At 35.9% G+C, this 18897-nt stretch overlaps 2 protein-coding genes across 2 annotated transcripts; one reads left to right on the forward strand and one right to left on the reverse strand.

Annotated features, from left to right (window-relative positions):
• Nucleotides 1-1582: 1582 nt before the first annotated feature.
• Nucleotides 1583-10455, forward strand: pcid2 (PCI domain containing 2). Its single transcript, XM_007254854.4, has 15 exons — nt 1583-1699; nt 2089-2143; nt 3011-3100; nt 3407-3480; nt 3584-3649; nt 3848-3889; nt 3986-4040; nt 4416-4519; nt 5295-5370; nt 6441-6582; nt 6695-6795; nt 7545-7618; nt 7729-7854; nt 8443-8566; nt 9763-10455. The coding sequence occupies exons 2-15, from the start codon at nt 2108-2110 to the stop codon at nt 9850-9852; spliced, it is 1200 nt and encodes a 399-aa protein (XP_007254916.2). The 5' UTR covers nt 1583-1699; nt 2089-2107; the 3' UTR covers nt 9853-10455.
• A 628-nt stretch (nt 10456-11083) lies between these two features.
• prozb (protein Z, vitamin K-dependent plasma glycoprotein b) lies at nt 11084-18020 on the reverse strand. Its single transcript, XM_007254853.4, has 8 exons — nt 17693-18020; nt 15718-15881; nt 14492-14516; nt 14289-14402; nt 13503-13634; nt 12844-12956; nt 12157-12274; nt 11084-11695 (listed from the first exon to the last, which is right to left on the reverse strand). The coding sequence occupies exons 1-8, from the start codon at nt 17766-17768 to the stop codon at nt 11160-11162; spliced, it is 1278 nt and encodes a 425-aa protein (XP_007254915.3). The 5' UTR covers nt 17769-18020; the 3' UTR covers nt 11084-11159.
• Nucleotides 18021-18897: the final 877 nt, after the last annotated feature.

The raw sequence follows: 18897 nt of genomic DNA on the forward strand, positions 1-18897 counted from the left end.
GACTGCGGTCCGTCCTAAATTACGTAGATATTGTCTGTACAGTTGAGTGGTAAAATGTACTTCATTATGTCCTTAGATGGTAAATGTTTCCTCTCTGCAGGATGGTGAACTTCAGCACCATGGAGAGAGAGAGAAAAAAATAAATGTCCTTTAATTAATTGTCAGCATGACATACCCAGCCATTGTATACAAAGGAAAACTTATATAAAGATCATGTTAAAATGTGATTTTGAAGCACTTATGTATTTTGGGCCAGAACAAATGAATACACCTCATATTAACTGGTCAGGTCTTCTAATGTAAGAAAAACCTGCAATTACCTCAACATGTTTTCCTTAAAGGAGAACTCCAGTGGACTCCAAATGGAGGTTCCTGACATTTAAAATGAGGCACTGAGAACTTTGAAACTGCACAGGTAGATTATTAAAAACCACTGTTTATACACACAGTAACTTCAGCTAGTTCTCCAGGTGGTGTCTTAAAACGAAGTCACAATAACTCGACTGCAGCCAATCATACTCTCTCGCACTGGCGGCCACCAATCTCACTTTTTATCCCACATAAAAAATATATTCAAATAAAACATATATATATATATATATATATATATATATATATATATATATATATATATATATATATATATATATATATATATATATATATATATATATATATATATATTTAATTCTACTTGTTGAATATTGTAAAAAAGAAAATATGTCTGAAACTTTACATTCCTGCCCTTGCGGTTACCCACACAGCCCAGAAGGTGGTGCACTTACCACTCCTGCCGTCTCATCATAGCCGCATCATATTATAGCTCCTATAAATATATGTTTCATGGTTTCTAACACAGTTCTCTCCATTATGAATGACAATCAGCTTGGACTGGAAGTTATTTAGCTGAAAGGAGAAAAAAATAATAAAGGCCGTATTGTTTTAATTTCTTCATGGGGTTTTGCACCGCTGTCTGTTTTGAACCTTAAAACACTGTCTGGAAAAGTACACACAGTTAGAGATAGTGGTTTAGCAAGATTTATTGAAATGATGAAAATACTGGATGTATTCTTTTAGTGGTGGTGCAATGTTTAAAACTTTTTTTTATTATTTGTTTTATTTATTTGTCTTTTTTATTTAGAACCATTTTAAATAAACGAGAACAAGGAATACATTTAATAAATCAATAAAAAATAAACACACATGAGATTTAAAAATGCAAAATTTTTGCATCATTTATTTTGACAGCTTTCTTATCGTTATTACCAGTAACTGATTTTTAAGTGCTGCTTGCTTGTTAAACAAATACAAATTTTATAAAGGCTTTTATTTTTTTATACATTTATGAATATATAATTTAGCTAGCAAAGAAAAAAAATAGATTAAATCTATTTTATATCTTTCTGTGAAACAAAAAACAAATATATTCCCAAAAAAAGGTACCCAGTTTCAAATTTAATAAACCTAATTTGAGAAAAATAGAATATTTATGTATTATTAAAAAAAAAAAATATCTTAGTTTGTAAGTAAAACTAAGTATTTTGATTTCGATTGTGAGATTCGCCGCTGAAATAGTAGTACTGTTGAATCTGCGTTTGTGAATCTTCCCCGTGTCCACACGGGTAAACAGTGCGCTTAAACTCTTGCAAACCCGCCGGTAAAAATAGTGATAAATAAGAGTGATATGAGACTTTAAACGGTATTTAAAACTGAAATATCTCTCAGCTTTACAGCTTTAATATACTATAGCTGAACTGTCGATTCACACATTAAAATACAGGGTTTAGTTCAGGACTGTACAGCAGAGTCAGAGAGATAGGTTAGCTAGCCTAGCATATCAGCTAACCGGGTCTGAAATGTCTGTGTGGCTTAGCTTAGCTTAGTTGACCTCTTTCAGCGTAGTCGTAAAATTAACTTCAGTATAATAAACATTTTTAGAGGAATTTGTAAGTAGGTAGTGGTAAAAAAACAAGGCTATATAGCTGTGTAAATAGTGCCAGTAAAGGGTTATAACGCTGGGTTCAGTAAGGTTAGATACATGTAGCTAGTTAGCTTCGTTGTAACCATATTTTATTTATTTTATTTTAGATAAACTCCCTGGATTAAAATGGCTCATATCACAATCAACCAGTACCTCCAACAGGTAAGCTCGTTCTATAAATTTGGATTGAGGAATATTAGTGAAATAAACAGTAACTACCTTCTATGAGTTCTCAATGAAAAAGCTAGATACAGTACCAGTCAAAAGTTTGGACACACCTCTTCTCATTTAATGTATTTTCTTTCGTTTTACATTTTTTTACGTTGTAAATTTAATATTGAAAGCTGAATTAAAGCTATACAGAATTATTTAGTGTTAATCAAACCAGAATATGTTTAATATTCTAGATTCTTTTAAGTACCACATTTAATTAATTTAGCTTTGAGGACATATCTGCACACTCTTGGTATTTTAATCTCAGTGTCTTCAGCAATCTCCTTAGATGTTTTCTCTGCTTGATGCAGGACAATAATTTGACCCCTCTAAAACAGATTAGCGTCTTTTCAACGACCACAGTATGAGTCTTTCCACATGGTTGTTTATGAGAAGCTACTCCCTGCATCAATCAGGGTAAAATAATGTGTTGCCAGCTGAGTCATAATCACCAATGCAGTTATTATCCAATTTGCTTAGTTAAATACAGATAGTGACCATTTTTGGCCAAGCAGTTTATATTTTTTAGACCTGCACAGTGTTGGTACTGTATATGTCATATGCAAAAGTTTGGTCAACCGTAGTTAAATGCCAAACTTTAATTGCACTTGTGCACAAGAGAATTTAAATTACTGTACATTTTCTATAGTGCGCACAGTGATTTACGTTGTATTGCATGTTTATTTTGTTTGTTTTTCTCCAATGTAAAACTTTTCAAATAAATAGAAGTTGCATTTAAGAAATGATTGATGTCAATGTAGTAGAGGCTAAGGACCGGTATGTATGTTGGGCTAAGCAGCATCACTTTCTCCTCAGGTTCTGGAAGCCATTGAAACGAGGGATGGTGTTTTCTGTGGAGAGCTGTTGTCATTCAAGCATCCACATGTAGCAAATCCTCGTCTGCAGGTAAGACCTGTTTCTTGACTTAATCTATAAAAGCTTACCATTAGAGTATACTGTAAAATAAAAAAATGTTGCCAGTTTGAGAAACCAGTAACCATCATGTTAACCCTGAATTATTTATCAACGATTAGACTCACATAGTTCACATATTAAGAGAATGGCGTGAGGTTTACATTTAGTAGTTTTATTTATTAAATCATTTAATAATAAAGTTAATATATGATTTAACTGTTTAAACATAAAGCAGTTTGGAAAAAGAACATTCCTGTATCAGTCTCATTGTATGATGTGCTCATTTCACACTGGCAGCTTTCCAGTCCAGAGGACAAGTGTCAGCAAGTGTTGGAGCCCCCTTATGATGAGATGGTTGCAGCACATCTAAGGTAAACTGTTTGTGTGATATTTTTGTGTTCACCTTTTCCTGGCGTATTATTTTATTTCTATGGCTTACAGAGTTGCTTTGTTTTCCTGTTTCTCTCCTTGCAGATGTACATATGCTGTGGCTAATCACGACTTTGTGGAGGCATACAAATGCCAGACTCTGGTTGTCCAATATCCTTTTTTTTATTTATCTCTCTTATAAGGCGCATTAATGAGAAAACAATAGGTGGTCTGCTGTAAGAGTGTTGCAAGTTTGGAAAATGTTAAAAGCAGGTAGTATTATTAAAAATCTCAAATCACAAAACATGCTGTGACGAAACACACTGAATTGACTAAGCTTAAGAATTTGGTTTTACCTTAACATTCTACATCATTTTTGAAAGCTTTTCAAGCTCACAAAGAGGAGAATTGGTGAGAGTTTATTTGTAAATTGTTTTCAAAAGGTTTACAGTGTATTATTGTAACTATGAATATGAAAAAATGAGCTACTCTTGTTTTATTGTTTAGGGCTTTGCCTGTGATGTTCGCTGTAACCCTTGACCTGCGAATATTCGCCAACAATGTAAGTGTTGACAGTTTTGTTCATTATTAGAAAATGTTCTGCATTGTGGATTAATACTAAAGTCATCCAAACTATCAAGAAAACTTATTTAGTAAACAAAATTGTTAAACAAACCAGAACGTGTTTTAGATTTTTGATTCTTCAAAATAGGCACATCTTTGAGACCATAGGTTGTGCTGTGAAGATGTAGAGTTTGGTGCTATACAGTGTAAAGCCCTATTTGAGTAATGTTCTAATCCAAGAACTACTCAACTAAATAAAAAAAAAATCTGTCTGAATAAAAGCTCCCTTTTTGTTGTGCACTTCCTCTGAGTGTTTAGCTGCTGTGGTTTTGTTGCTGTGGCTGAGCCTTCTTTGTATTGTTTGTGTGGGCAGGCAGAGCAGCAGCTGCAAAAGAAGGGCAAAGGGAAGGTGGGAGACATGCTGGAGAAAGCGGCAGAGCAGCTGATGAGCTGCTTCAGAGTGTGTGCCAGTGACAAGTGAGTGTTTACACATGCACATTACTAGAACTGCATGGTTCAACACTTGTTGCTTTAATATGGATCTCACTGTAGCAAATGAATATAATTTAATAAATCAATTCACGGTTTTGTCCTGTCTGCTGAAAGCATCCATATGATTCTCAGATGGCCTACATCAGGGATGTAGGGCTGGTTTGACTGCAGGTTTTCTTTCTGAACAACCAACAGTCTTCATACCGCTCATCCCATGTGTTTTTACTTGGCTGGAATTAAAACTGGCAGCCACTAAGGTTTGTTCTCCTAGGTTTTGATGGAGGGAGACATTCATGTTATCATAAATCATTTTGGATAACACAGAGTTACAGCATTTTAATCTAGCTTTAAATATCAAGTAGTAAAAACAAGTTGATGCTCCACTGAGAGGAAAAAGTAAGTAAAAGGAAGAATGTGTCACTATGATTCTCACTTCAGGCTCAGCTTGGCAGTTACTCTGCTGTGTAACTTTAATGAATCTGGCAAAAAATAATTTGTGAGTTATAATTTGTGCGATTTAGGGTATTGTTTAATAGTACCAGGATCAGATTGTTTTTATTACATAAAAATTGGTTTGGGCACCTCTGGTGAGATTACATGTCTTTTTTTTTTTTCTTCTAAGTGTAAGCAAATTCACATCCTCTTTGAAGACAAACATTTGCAAAAATGAATATTTACTGATATATTTACACTTTGCCTGCCTAATTCTGTCTGATGAATAATTATTTGTGCAACAAATCTTGATTTCTGTAATTAATAGTCGAGCTGGTATTGATGACTCCAAGAAGTGGGGGATGTTGTTCCTAATCAACCAGCTCTTCAAGATCTACTTCAAGGTAATAATTAGTAATATTAACTAGATTTGTTTGATTACCAAAAGACTGACTGCCTAACTCAGTTTAAATTTTCAGTGACTTGAGTAGCACTGCTGAGGTAGATTTATTAGAATGAATCTACTGCCGTACATTTATTAGTAGAATATCTCTTCTGATGTAAATGTATGACTAAAGGATATAGTTGTAGTGCTGAGGTAAATATGTGATTAGAATCACTGTTAAATTAAATACATGATTAGATAGTACTGAGGTAAATCTGTGGCTTAATTTGCTCTGAAGAGAAAATTTGTGATTAAAAAAGCACAGCTGAAATAAATTAAAGATTACATTAGTAGTGTTGAGGTAAAATAATGATTTAGAATAGCACCGCTGAGGTAAATGTATGATTTAGAATAACACTACTGATGTAAATGTATGATTATAATAGCACTGCTGAGGTAAATGTATGGTTAAGACTAACACTCGGAAGCAATTGTATGATTTGGATAGCACTGCTGAGGTAAATTTATGATTTAGAATAGCACTGCTGAGGTAAATGTACGGTTAGAATAGCACTACTGAGGTAAATGTATGGCTAGTGTAACACTGCTAAAGTAAATGTGTTCATGATAAGATTAGCACTGCTGTGGTAAATGTAAGGCTAGTGTAACACTGCTGAAGTAAATGTGTTTATGGTACAGTTAGCACTGCTGGGGTAAATTTACTGTATTTTGTTGGTGTGTATGTCTGGATATTTAAATTTTCAGTGTTCAAGAAATATTTTCAAATTGTAGTTTTGTAAAAGTTGTTTTTGAAGCAAGACAAAAATAAATGTAAGCAGTTTTTTTATTTAATGTTGTAAAAAGTGACAAATTTAATGAAAACCTTTTATTTCATTTCATTTTCCCACAAATATTAGTCCTACTCATAGGGATTTTAAATGTTTTAAATGGTCAAGAAGGGATAACCGTACACATCTCTAATAATCACATTATTAATTTTATTTCTACTTCTTTTGAGTTATCTTCAGTAATGCGTACATAAAAACAATATTTCCCTTTTAACAGCAGGTATATTATTTTTTCCTTCAGATCAACAAGCTACACCTCTGTAAGCCTCTGATCAGAGCTATTGACAGCTCCAATCTGAAGGATGACTACAGCATGGCCCAGAGAGTCACCTATAAATACTACGTGGGCCGCAAGGCCATGTTCGACAGCAACTTCAAACTAGGTTACAATCTCATTTATTATACCAGTTTAACAGCAGATTGTAATAGCTTGTATCAATCTTCTGTATAATAAAGTATGTTCACTGTTTTATTTGTGCGTGTGTCTGTTTTCAGCGGAAGAGTACCTGTCCTTTTCCTTCCAGCACAGCCATCGTGCCTGCCAGAGAAACAAGCGGCTCATCCTCATCTATCTGCTGCCTGTCAAGATGCTCCTGGTAGGGTGTAAATAATTTTTTTTTCTTCAGTTTATACTGGTGTAAACACTGTCCTAGATGTTACTGAAGCCGATTGATATAAACAATATAAACAATAGTGTCTCATCTTATATCTTGTTTTAAAATATATATATATATACTTTTTAAAATCTCGATGTTTCGCCAGGCCCTAATATCAATTAATTTTTAACCAGCATAGTTCAGTATCTTAAATATTAGCTGCCTTGACTAATAGAGCAATGCTGCACCTGAATGTTAAAATGACTTAAAAAGCAATTTCCTACTACACTAGTGGACACTAGTGGTGGTGCTAAATTACCCAGCCATGGTTAGCAATCCTTACTGAAGCTCAGTGATTTCCTGTTCAGTAGATTCTATGACTACAGCACACTGTTTACGTGCTGGTGTAGAATAGTTACCAGGGGAATTACATTACCTTACATTACATTTGGCAGATGCTTTTGTTCAAATAATGATGTACTTTCGTAATTTGTAGGACAAGTATAGTAAATTATAGTAAAAGTTAAAGGTAAAAAAAATAATAAATAAACATTTTTAGACAGGGCCTAAAGGAGGTCAAAGGAAAATAATGGGATAGAGTATTAGAGAAGGGGGAGAAGGAAATGAGATTAGAAGTAGTTAGTTTGTTAGAGGTGTTAAAAAGAGTAAGACTACAGTGTAGAATTAATGCAGAAGTATAAATTGGCTTTTAATGTTTACATAATAAATTACATGTTTCTGCTTTACAGGGCCACATGCCAACAAACCAGCTGCTCAGGAAGTACGACCTCATGCAGTTTGCAGATGTTACCAAGGCAGTAAGGTCTGATTGCTTTTCTACATTTGTCATAAATTTTCCATCAGATATTGATATAGAAGAAGATGTTTTAAACAAGACCATTCTCTTATTTTATTCTTTGTGCCCTTGAATAGTGAGGGAAACCTCTTATTGTTGAACGAAGCTCTTGCCAAACACGAGACATTCTTCATCCGCTGTGGGATCTTCCTCATCCTGGAGAAGCTGAAGATCATCACCTATAGAAACCTTTTCAAGAAAGTGTAAGTTGATTTTGTAGACTGTGTGAACAGTTTAACATGACAAATGCAGGTTTCTATATACAGAAATGTAAAAAAAAAAAAAAAAAAAGTGCAGTGAATTTAAAATTTCCATAAATGCAAATGCACTGGAAATTTTTACACATTTCATTCAATAAGACATTACAGAAAGTAAAGAAAAATTAATGTTAGACTGTTTAAAAGAAGAAATATATATATATATATATGTATGTGTGTATGTGCAGTTTTTTCCCCCCCAAGAAACTGCATTTGTGATGTAATCCCACAAGTATTATGGCTACACATTATATCGTTATTGTCTAATGAAAACGTATTTTTACAACAGTAATTTTACAGGAGTGAGATAAAACCTTAATTTTCATTAAAATTAATGTAAAAATAGTTTATTTCAGGATGTTTTGTAGAATTTCTATTGGTCCATTTATTAATATTTTCATTTTTGTAAGGGACAGTTTGTGTGTACAGATTATGTAGTTAAATCAATCAATTATTAACTAATTAACTAATAAACTACTTCACATTAGAAATGACCTTATCTAATTTTTTAATTCTTTTCCAATCTCCTTCAAGATATCTTCTGCTGAAGACACACCAGCTCCCTCTAGATGCATTCCTGGTGGCGCTGAAGATGATGCAGTGTGAGGATGTTGATATTGATGAAGTTCAGTGCATCCTGGCCAATCTCATATACATGGTGAGATATACAGTACAAATCCATATGCGCATAAACATATATTAAGAAAGGCTTCAGTTTCTCTTTTCTACACACAGCCTACAGTAAAATTCTGACGTCCTATTTATTTTGGTCATATAGGTTTGGTCTCACATTTGCAGAAATGGAAACTAAAATAATGTAATTTTTACTTTTTGTACTTCAAAAGTGCAGCAAATAATCTGTAATTTTATTTTTAACATTGCACAATACATTGCATGTCCTGCAGTGTGACTATTGTGCATGTGACAATTGCGGTAATGATGCTGCAACAAGATATTGTGCAGTCCAGGTTTAAGTTATCTGTCAGATCTCAACCTAGGTCTAGTCAAAATAAATGTTTGCAAACACTTGTGTGCTGATACAGCTATAATATCTCTGTTCACACATCTATTATTATTTCTCAAGAAGTGCACCTCAAAAAAATTAAATATCATTGAAAAGTTAAGTTTTTCTAGTAATTCAGTTAAAAATGCGAAACTCATGTTATAAAGAGTGATCTATTTTAAGCATTTATTTATTTTATTGTTGATGCTTATGGCTTACAGCCAATAAAAACCCAAATATCAGTATCTCAGAAAATTTGAATATAATATAAGACCAATTGGTACTTTTGGCAGTGTAGGCAGTGTGCCAATCCTGCTGGAAAATGAAATTCACATCTGTATAAAAATTGAGACCTCAAGCAGCTTGGACTGTGTGTCTCTCCACTCTTCCTCCAGACTCTGCTTACTTGATTTACAAATGAAATGTAAATCATCTGCTGGTGTTGGTCCACTGTGTTATATCAAGTCTAAAATCAGTGCAGTGTTTTCCCAGAAAATCTTACAGCACTTCATGCTTCCCTCTGCCAACAACTTTTATGGAGATGCAGATTTCATTTTGACACTCTGCCCACACTGCCAAAGGTACCCATTGGTCTTATATAAGTTTCTAATTTTCTGAGACACTGACTTTTGGGTTCTTATTGGCTGTAAGCCAAAATCATCAACAATAAAAGAAATAAACCTGTTTAAAATATCAGGTTTGTGAAATACATCTGTATAATATATGAATTCACATTTTAAACCGAATTACTGAAATAAACATTTTAATGTTAACCTAATATTTTGAGAAACAATGTTCCTGTAAAGACACTATAACTATATACTAATACAATGTTATTGTCTTTCCTGCAGGGTCATATCAAAGGCTACATCTCACACCAGCACCAGAAACTGGTGGTCAGCAAGCAGAACCCTTTCCCTCCACTGTCGTCTGTGTCTTAACTGCAGATAGGTAGATCTGAAAGGACCAGAACCTTCAGGATAAGAATCTTCAACAAATCTGCTGCATTCAAGTAACCCTGATCTACAATTTACAATCTACAATCTAGAAAAGGTTCCAGGTGCAGCTACAGGTAGTAGCAACAAAGTGGAGAAAAGGCAGTTTGGGACACACGAGAAGACTGAATATTGTGCTTTTAAACATCGCTAAATTCTTGACGATCAGATAATTGAGGAAGCAAAACATCTGTTACTAACAGTTTTGCTATTTCAATGTCAGTGTTCAACATTTATTATGATTTATTTTCCGCCGACTTGCTTTAATAAAAGCTGGATGAATGAAATTAACTGCCTTGATAAATGAGACAGTTTGATTCACCACTTTTAATATCTGTGGCAAAAATGTTTCTACATGCAAATGTTTCCAAATTCCAAATGAACTAAGCTCCTCTGTACATTAAAATTCAATGGAGTACTTAAATGCAGCAGAAATCTCAGAAATCATGTTGATTCACAGCATTGCTCTGATATTTTTTGTATTTTACTCATTGTTTTGGGGATTTTTTTTATTGGTTGTGTAAAATAAACATCTTGTTTTGTACAGTTTGTCAAATGTCTTGTACATTTATACATTTATACTGTATACATCAGGGTTAAACCAGTTATCAAAGGAATAAGTTATTATTAGAGATGTTTCCCATTTGATTCCGATCCAGATATTTTATTAGTTTTTAAAGCTTTTTAAGAGGCCTGACCCATGTCTGAATATAGATACTAAATTCAGCATTGAATTAGATACATTTAGTGAGCAGCTAATTCATGTTTGTTTATTACTGTGGGCTGATAACTGTAAATGTTTAAACCCTAAGGGGCATAGTGTTATTAAACCGTCCCTTTAATTTATGTTCATATCACAAAACATTACATTTATTTTTTGTTTATTAATAAATCATTCTTTTTTATTTGTTGCTTTATGGCAACTTTTGTTGTGAATAATGCTAAAGCAGTGGTGATTACAAAAAAATGTGTGCCATAAAGGGTTACATATGCATAGGCTGCATACCCCCTTTTTCCGCCACTGCTTGGGGCGCTCGTTCTGAATTCCGGGAGATTATATGTGACTCGCGGGCATCAGGGAGACACTACCGAAATGCGGGAGACTCCCGCAGCTTCAGGGAGACTTGGTTTGTCTGATATTTTAAATGCTTTTTTCAACACAATGAAAACAATACAGTAGTTTTTATGTTTTTTTTATTTTATTGTTACAAAAGTGTGGAATATTGGCATTTATTAGTTCCTGGCCTCAGACGTCAGCTCTTCTCTGCCTCTGACCGGAGCAGGAGTGGACGTATCCAGTGCAGATATCTGGAGACTTTGGTGAACACAAGTCCCTGATCACAGTCACTTTGAATTAGAGACATCCCAGTTAGAAAAGCTGTATTTCCCTCCACTGTAGCTACAGGAGTCCCTGACTTAAGATCACACTGAGCCCTTCTCTGCTGTGAACGTAATCTCATACCCCCTGCAGGTACTCGCTCCTCCATACAGAACATCTTATTGGTCAAAGAGAAGGTCAGGTTGAGTTTGTCCTGGCAGTCTTCCAGTGAGAGGTATGAGGGATGGCTGGCCCCGTTGGCCAACACACCTTCCCTGTCAGTCTTCATCAAGACATTCTCACTGAAGTCCTTCTCTGGGAGGCAGAGGGGTATGATGTCCAGACTCAGAGGGACTGGCTGCTTCAGCTGCAGAAAAGCCAAGTCATCATCAGGCTGGCCAGATGAATACCGCTTAGGAAAAGTCCATGTTGTGTCGTGGGAAGCATTTCTTTTTTCATTAGGTTGACCTGCTGTGAACATTAGAGTAAAAGAGACAAAAACTGGATGAATATAGTGTGCAGATACACAGTTAAAATAAAGAAAATGGACTTCTTTGAAATGATGGCATGGAACAAACACTTTTGGTTCTTTAATGTACCAAATCTTTCCTTAAAACACCACACATGCACAGGCCCATTGCAACAAGGCGAGCAAACCAATCAACTGCTTAGCAGTGCAGATAGTCCTTACAATAGTTTTAGTTTAAGAAACAAATAAGGTTTGCCTGCAGTCTGATTTAAAACATGTGGATGTGACATGGCCCTGAAAACAGCAGATCTGTGTTGCATTAAGGCATAAGATTTAAGTCACTTTGCAATTTGTTAAAACCAAATACAATCAAACACAAAAAACTGCTGTAAAAAATCTGTAGCTTTTTTTCCCCAAACATGACCATAGTGATCTTGATGGCACTGCAACTGCTAATACTTACCAAAGACCATGTACAGGTGTTTATCTGTTGTCATGCATCCCGCTGTTGTTAGTACAGACTTCTTTCCAAGGATCACGCCATGACACACCACATTATCATCAGCATCCACAAATGTTACCTGCACAACACGAATCAGTGTAAGCTCATCACTGAGATAAACATGCACTCATTTACAAAAAACACACCCGGGTCTGCTGCAAAACCAATTAGTGTGTCACTTGCCATTCCCTCCAAGAGGCAGGTGCACTTAGTTTGGCGTGTTCGTATCTTAACAGTGCGCCACTTTGTGCATCTTAGCAGAGGATACTGATCTGCACGTTCACGCTGTAAAGGTATGCCAGCTGCTCATTTAAGGCAACAACAATGTTTTTATATTCTTTATTCTATTTATTGTTTAGTTAAAAGGCTAATTTATACTTTTCTGTCCAGTCAATGCGGAGTCTATGGCATAGTGCGCATTTATACTTGTGCATTAAGGCCAATTTACACTTCTGCGTCAAACCTACGCTTTAGCCTACATGTAGCTGTGGACCCTAGGCTGTAGCCTATGTCGTAGCGCAATCCTGCTCAATCTTTCTACATCTTTTCTAATGATTCAGAATGTTCCGAAAATGATCAAATAACCAATGTGTGCCAGAATCAGTTACCACTTCACCCTTCTTTACCTGGTTTAGAAATTGTGCTTACCTGCCATGGACATTTCCCTTGAGGACAGACATTGTCGCTGGGATCATTTTGGTTGCTGTTCAGGCTGGCAGGTCTTTCAGAGGTGATCTGCATTTTCCCACAGGGATTCTGAACTAAGAGAATGGAGGATAGTAATACCAGCATTCCACAAGCATCCTAGCAAAGATTTGGTCAGTTGTAGGCCTCAAAAGCACTCTAAATCAGAGCTGTCCAGCAACCCTCGGCTATAATTCAACTTCACAGTTAGTTGCAAGTTTTTGTAGGCCTTTGAGCTTGGAAATAACCACAAGAATGTACACTCATTGTTGCATTCAGAAGAAAGTATCGGAATGCAATTCTGTTCTGAAGGAAGATGAAAGTTAAAGATTTCCACCTAGACAAAAATGAGACTCGTCACTGAAAATGACCTGCTGCCATTCTGAGGGCAGTCGTTATAATCGTCTGCATTGTGCAGCCGTCTGCCAGTGGTGCTAGCACTAACGGGATAACTCACAAGGGCCTCACTGCTACCTGCCAAGTCTCATTCCTCTCAGTTGATTCCTTTCTTTCTGAGTGCTTAACAATTTTTTGATGATAGGTATATGTCTATGTCTAGCATGAATCTTGGTTGGTTTAATCTCAGCACTCTACTAGAGTAGAGGAAGGTTTTTGTTACATACCCTGAGGGACGCAGCTCCTCCCATCGCTGTGAAGGGTGTAGCCTTTGGCACAGAAACATCGGAAGGATCCATGCATGGGTTTGCAGTAGTGTTCACAAGCCAAAGGGCCTCCAGAAGGGCATTCGGAAACATCTGCATAAACCACAACAAAATGTCAAATTGTACACACTGTTTAACTCCTGAACACTACACTCAATCGGTGCATTTGTTTTCACTCATTATCTCATTGTCTGATTATTCAAGTGGCCATGTAAAAACAGCATTCTGTGATTTCTTAGATTAGATTAAGGCCTAGAAATCTGACATAGAAATCTGATAAAGAGCTTGATATAAGTTTAGTGAACATATTATTTCATCTGTTTTGCATGTGCATGCCTAGGGGTAGGGTGTCCCAATTCTTGTTAGGCTTGTAGGGGAGAATGAAGTGTAATGGCTACTTAAGGTGGCTGAGAATCATTGGCAAGATGTAGGCACGAGCGACCAAAGAAACCTACGAGTTTGAGTATTTTCTTGTTACAAGTTATGATAACTACTATATTACCATAGTTTAATGTGTACTTTCAATGTTTTATAACCATTTTCTTCATAACAAGCATAAAAAAATCATTGCTAGTATCTAGCTAGATAACTTTCCAGTTCCACCTTAAATGGTGCAACTGACGGCACTACGATGCCCTAAAATGTACTAGTTAACCAGCAGCTAGTTTGCTGCACTTCAGCACTCCAGTCAGTGCAGTGTTTTTAAGCCGTTATGAAACACTAGACAGTGGGTCGGAATGACTTTACCCTTTTCACAGTTGATGCCACTGTAGGTGTCTGTGCAGATGCAGCTGTAGCCTCCTATCTTGTCTTTACAGGTACCACCATGTTCACAAGGATGCGGTTTACACTGATCTCCATCTAAAGCAAAGAAATGTTTTTAACTGTAAAAAAGAAATGCTAAGAAAGTTTCATATTATCATTCCTTTTAAAGGACAACTGATGCTTACCATAGTATATTGTCCAGAAATCTTCCTGTAAAAGCAACATGCAAAAAAAAAAAGCTTTAGTAGTCAAAATATATTATATACAGTATTATAATGCAGTACATTCAAAACAACTATAGGGCTTAAAAAGGCCTGAAAAAGTTTGGCCAGCTCAAACAGCATTTCTAGCCAACAGATGCCTGTGCTGACCAACATCATACTAGGAGTGAGGTGGGAAGGAAATACCCATCAACCCATTCCTAATGGACCAAGATCAGTTGTACATTCTTGGGCTATATTCACGTTTCCCATATTTTCTTTTTTCAATTGTTCCACCCATTCAGCTGCTACTCAGCTGTATATCCCCCATTACTTGTGATGCCACATCACAAGGAGGTTGAAGACTAGCACATGCCTCCTCCGACATATGTGAAGTCAGCCACTATTTTTTTCCCAACTGCTGCTGATGCAGAAATTGCCGAGTAGCATCACAGTTACTTTGGAGAAAAGCTCAGTGACTCGGTTCCGATACATCAGCTCACAGACGCCTTTCTGCTGGTCGACATCACCCTAGGAGTGATGAGGGGAAAGAGTGCCATCTACCCACCCATAGAGAGCAAGGCCAATTGTGCTCTCTCAGGGCTCCGGCAGCTGATGGCAAGCTGCATGACCTGGATTTGAACCGACAATCTCTTGATCATAGTTGCAGCACTTAGCCCACTGGAAGCACAATCCCAAATTCAAGCCAGCAATCCTTAGTCCCCTAGATCACTAAGCGCCCCAGTAAAGCTGGGTAAGCTGGTTGACCAGCTTAGCTCTTGACTAGCATTGGGTATTTTGTCTACCAACAGGATCAACCTGACCAGGCTAGATAACCAGTATGACCAAACCTCACCATCCTGGTTGACCAGCATGACTAATGACTAAGCTGGCCAACCAGCATTTACAAACATCTCCAAATTCAGGTAGTATCCCAGCACTGGTTATGTTTTTCAGGATTAGCAGGTTTTCAACAGCCTTTCCCATTAAAGACAAGTTAAGAACCCCTGAAAACAGCTTCCAGTAAAAGCTGACCTTGAACTGAATGTTCAGCGTGAGTAACTCATAGTGTTGCTGAATAAATAACAATTTACTGGAAAAAAATCCTGATTCTTGAACAGCAAATGTTTCCAATCAGTGACTATAAAAACACATTTTGTGATATTTGTAAGGTTGAAGTCTCAAAAACAAGCTTCTCTGTCAAATCTTACCGTTTTCTGGTTGTCCTCAAAGACCTCCCTGGCCTCCTCCTTGCTGCATCTCTCCTCAAAACACTCTCTTTCCAGGTTGCCCTGCAAGATCTCCTCCACAAGAAAGGTGTTGGCACGTTTAGCCCGCTGGAAGATGGTGCTGGCTAGTAATCGAGTCCGGAAAACTGATGATAAAAGGTTGATAGTTAAAAAAAAAACTTCAGTTTACCACAACTGGATTAACAGATATTTACCAATGTTTTATGGCAAATCCAGTCAAATTATTCTCCTCTGTTTATGTCTCAGGTTAGCATTGTCCTAGGTTAGTATTGTTAGCATTGTCCTAGTTTAGTATTGTGAGCATTGTCCCTGATTAGCATTGTTAGCATTATCCCAGGTTAGCATTGTTAGCACTGTCCCAGTTTAGAATTATTAGCATTGTCCCAGGTTAGCGTTTTTAGCACTATCCCAGTTTCGCATTGTTAGCATTTTCCCAGTTTAGCATAGTTAGAATTGTCCCAGTTTAGATTTGTTAGCATTGTCCCAGTTTAGATGTGAGCATTGTCCCAGTTTAGATTTGTTAGCAGTGTCCCAGTTTAGATGTGAGCATTGTCCCAGTTTAGATTTGTTAGCATTGTCCCATGTCAGCATTGTTAGCATTGTCCCAGTTTAGCATAGTCCCAGTTCAGCATTGTTAGCATTGTCACAGGTTAGCATTGTTAGCTACCTTTACTAGTTTACAGCACATTATGTAAATATCCACAGTTTGAAAAATACTGTGTGTACAGCTAATTTAACGAGGCACAAACAGTTCCACTTAGTACTCGTATAAACATCCCAGTTCAAACAGAACACAGCATGATGTCCATGCTGGTAACAGTGACTAAAAGCAAACAGCAGCTATGCCAGCTAAATGACTACTAGATGATTCACTGTTAGAGGTGTTAGCATAGCTACAATAAGCAAAAAAGATTATTTCCTTCTACAAGAGTTTTTTGTATATGAAGAACAATTTAGGCATTTTCCTTAAGTGACCCTTAACGAAGACTTTTTTAAGTGTTCAAGCTGTTTCTCTGACTAAAACATCACTACAATCAAATTGGACTTTGTTAAACTACACATTGTATTTCAAATCAATGTATTGCGTACTGCTGGAATATAGTGTCATTTGTTAAGCTTTAATTCACTTAAAACATTAGATAGTAAAAAAGCAAGAATTACATACTGTGTTTTTAGACAGAAATAAAATATATCTACCATTTGTCCCTTTTGGAAAAAATCATCAATAGTTTTATTTATTTACTTATTTGTTTGTTTGTATGGTTTTATTTCGATAATCTTTTTACATTAAAAATCCAAAATGTGCTTTATTTAGGCTTATATTTATTCAATCATGAAGGCACCTGAAATAGTATTATAATAATAATAATAATAATAATAATAATAATAATAATAATAATAATAATAATAATAATGCTATTAAAAGAAAGAAATTATCAATGTATTTTCATCAGCATACAGGCTATGTAAATGTATATACACACACATGCACTTGCATATATATTACAACCTTTTTACAAATTCTAAAGTGTGCTTTATTTAGGCTTATATTTCTTTAGTCATGAAGGCACTTAAAATAATAATAATAATAATAATAATCATTGTATGAAAAGGAAATAAAATGCATTTTTCATTAGCCTACAGACTATGTATATATACATATATGAAATAAAATAACATGATTTTTTTGCTTATATGCTGCAGTTTTAAATATTTTTTTAAATATTAAAATTAAAGAATATATTTGACATGATTGTCAAATAAAAATGCATTCCCCTATAATTTTATTTTCTGTATAGAATTAAACTGCATCTAAAAACATTACCTTATCAGTGTATTATAAAATATTCCTATCATGCATCAACTAAATCAAAAGTTTTAGAAAAGTAAAGCCATAAAAATGTATTTAATCTCTGTGTCCTCTTTATCTCTTTACCTGTTTGGTCAGTGTTAGTCAGGAGGTAATTGCTGTGCAGCACCAACAGGAGAAAATTCCACGTTCGTAAATCCATCACGATCAGATAAATTCTGCAGGACAATATCGTTCACAGACCCACGCTTTTGTCTTGTTCTCTGATCTCCACCGCCCACTCTTGGTGGCACTTTCTTCCCTAGATATGTTTTCCACTGGTTCATGAACACAGGATCAAACCCAAAGGCTTTCACACCCTCCACAGGCTAGGCTATAGATTGTGTTTGAGTGTGTGTGTGTTTGCATGCACGTACACACACAAAACTACACACATTTGGTGGTTTGGTTATATTTAAAAAAAAAAGAAATCATGAGTGATGACGATGTTTCCCTTCAGCCCAAATTAGCGTCCCGCCTTTAAAAAAAGAATTATTTGTTCAAAAGGAGTTTTTTATCAGGAGAGAAAACTGCCTTTTCAGCTGTTTCACTCATTTTGTCATGAAGAAGAGCTCTGTAAACAGAGCATAGGATCTGTCCATCAGTTGGACTCTAGTCTGTAAACAAACTAACAGCCAGAATGTACTCAAGTTGCCAAATCATTAGTTTTGGACTCTAAACCCTGTTGTTTTTCTCTTTATTTGTGTTAAGTGAGGGGTACTAAATGACTTATTCTATACAGTAATGTATACACTGTACAATTCTTCAAAATTTAATATACAAAATTTTACCAGGGCCTTTAATGAAAAAAAAAAAGGAATTTTAGTACTGTAAAAAAAACCCTGAGAAATCATATATTGTGTAAAAAAGAGAGGGTGGGCAAACCATTAATTATTGGTGAGCTTTGCAAATGGATTTAAAAAAAATGCCAATTTACAATGCCTTTGCAAAGCAGTGTTGGAACAGATCATGTTTCTGCACTCTCTACTGCAGCATTTAGACACTTACTCACAGCACATTCACACTTTTATCACAGAAACACAGGTAACTCTGTAACTACAGACTTCCCAAGTCTCCCGGAAGTCGCGGGAGTCTATGGCTTATCACTAATGGCTCCCTGATGCCTGCAAGTCAGATAAAATCTCTCAAAATCTGGATTGAGTGGCCCAAGAGTGAACACAAACGTGCACACAGGCGACACAGACTTGTGAAAGAGAGGGAATGGGAAGGAAAGGCACTCTCCTCATGTGCTTATTAATGAAGAACATGCAAAACAGAGAGGGTTCTTATTG

The sequence above is a fragment of the Astyanax mexicanus genome, chromosome 21 (genome assembly GCF_023375975.1).
Source record: "Astyanax mexicanus isolate ESR-SI-001 chromosome 21, AstMex3_surface, whole genome shotgun sequence".
NCBI lineage: Eukaryota > Metazoa > Chordata > Actinopteri > Characiformes > Acestrorhamphidae > Astyanax > Astyanax mexicanus.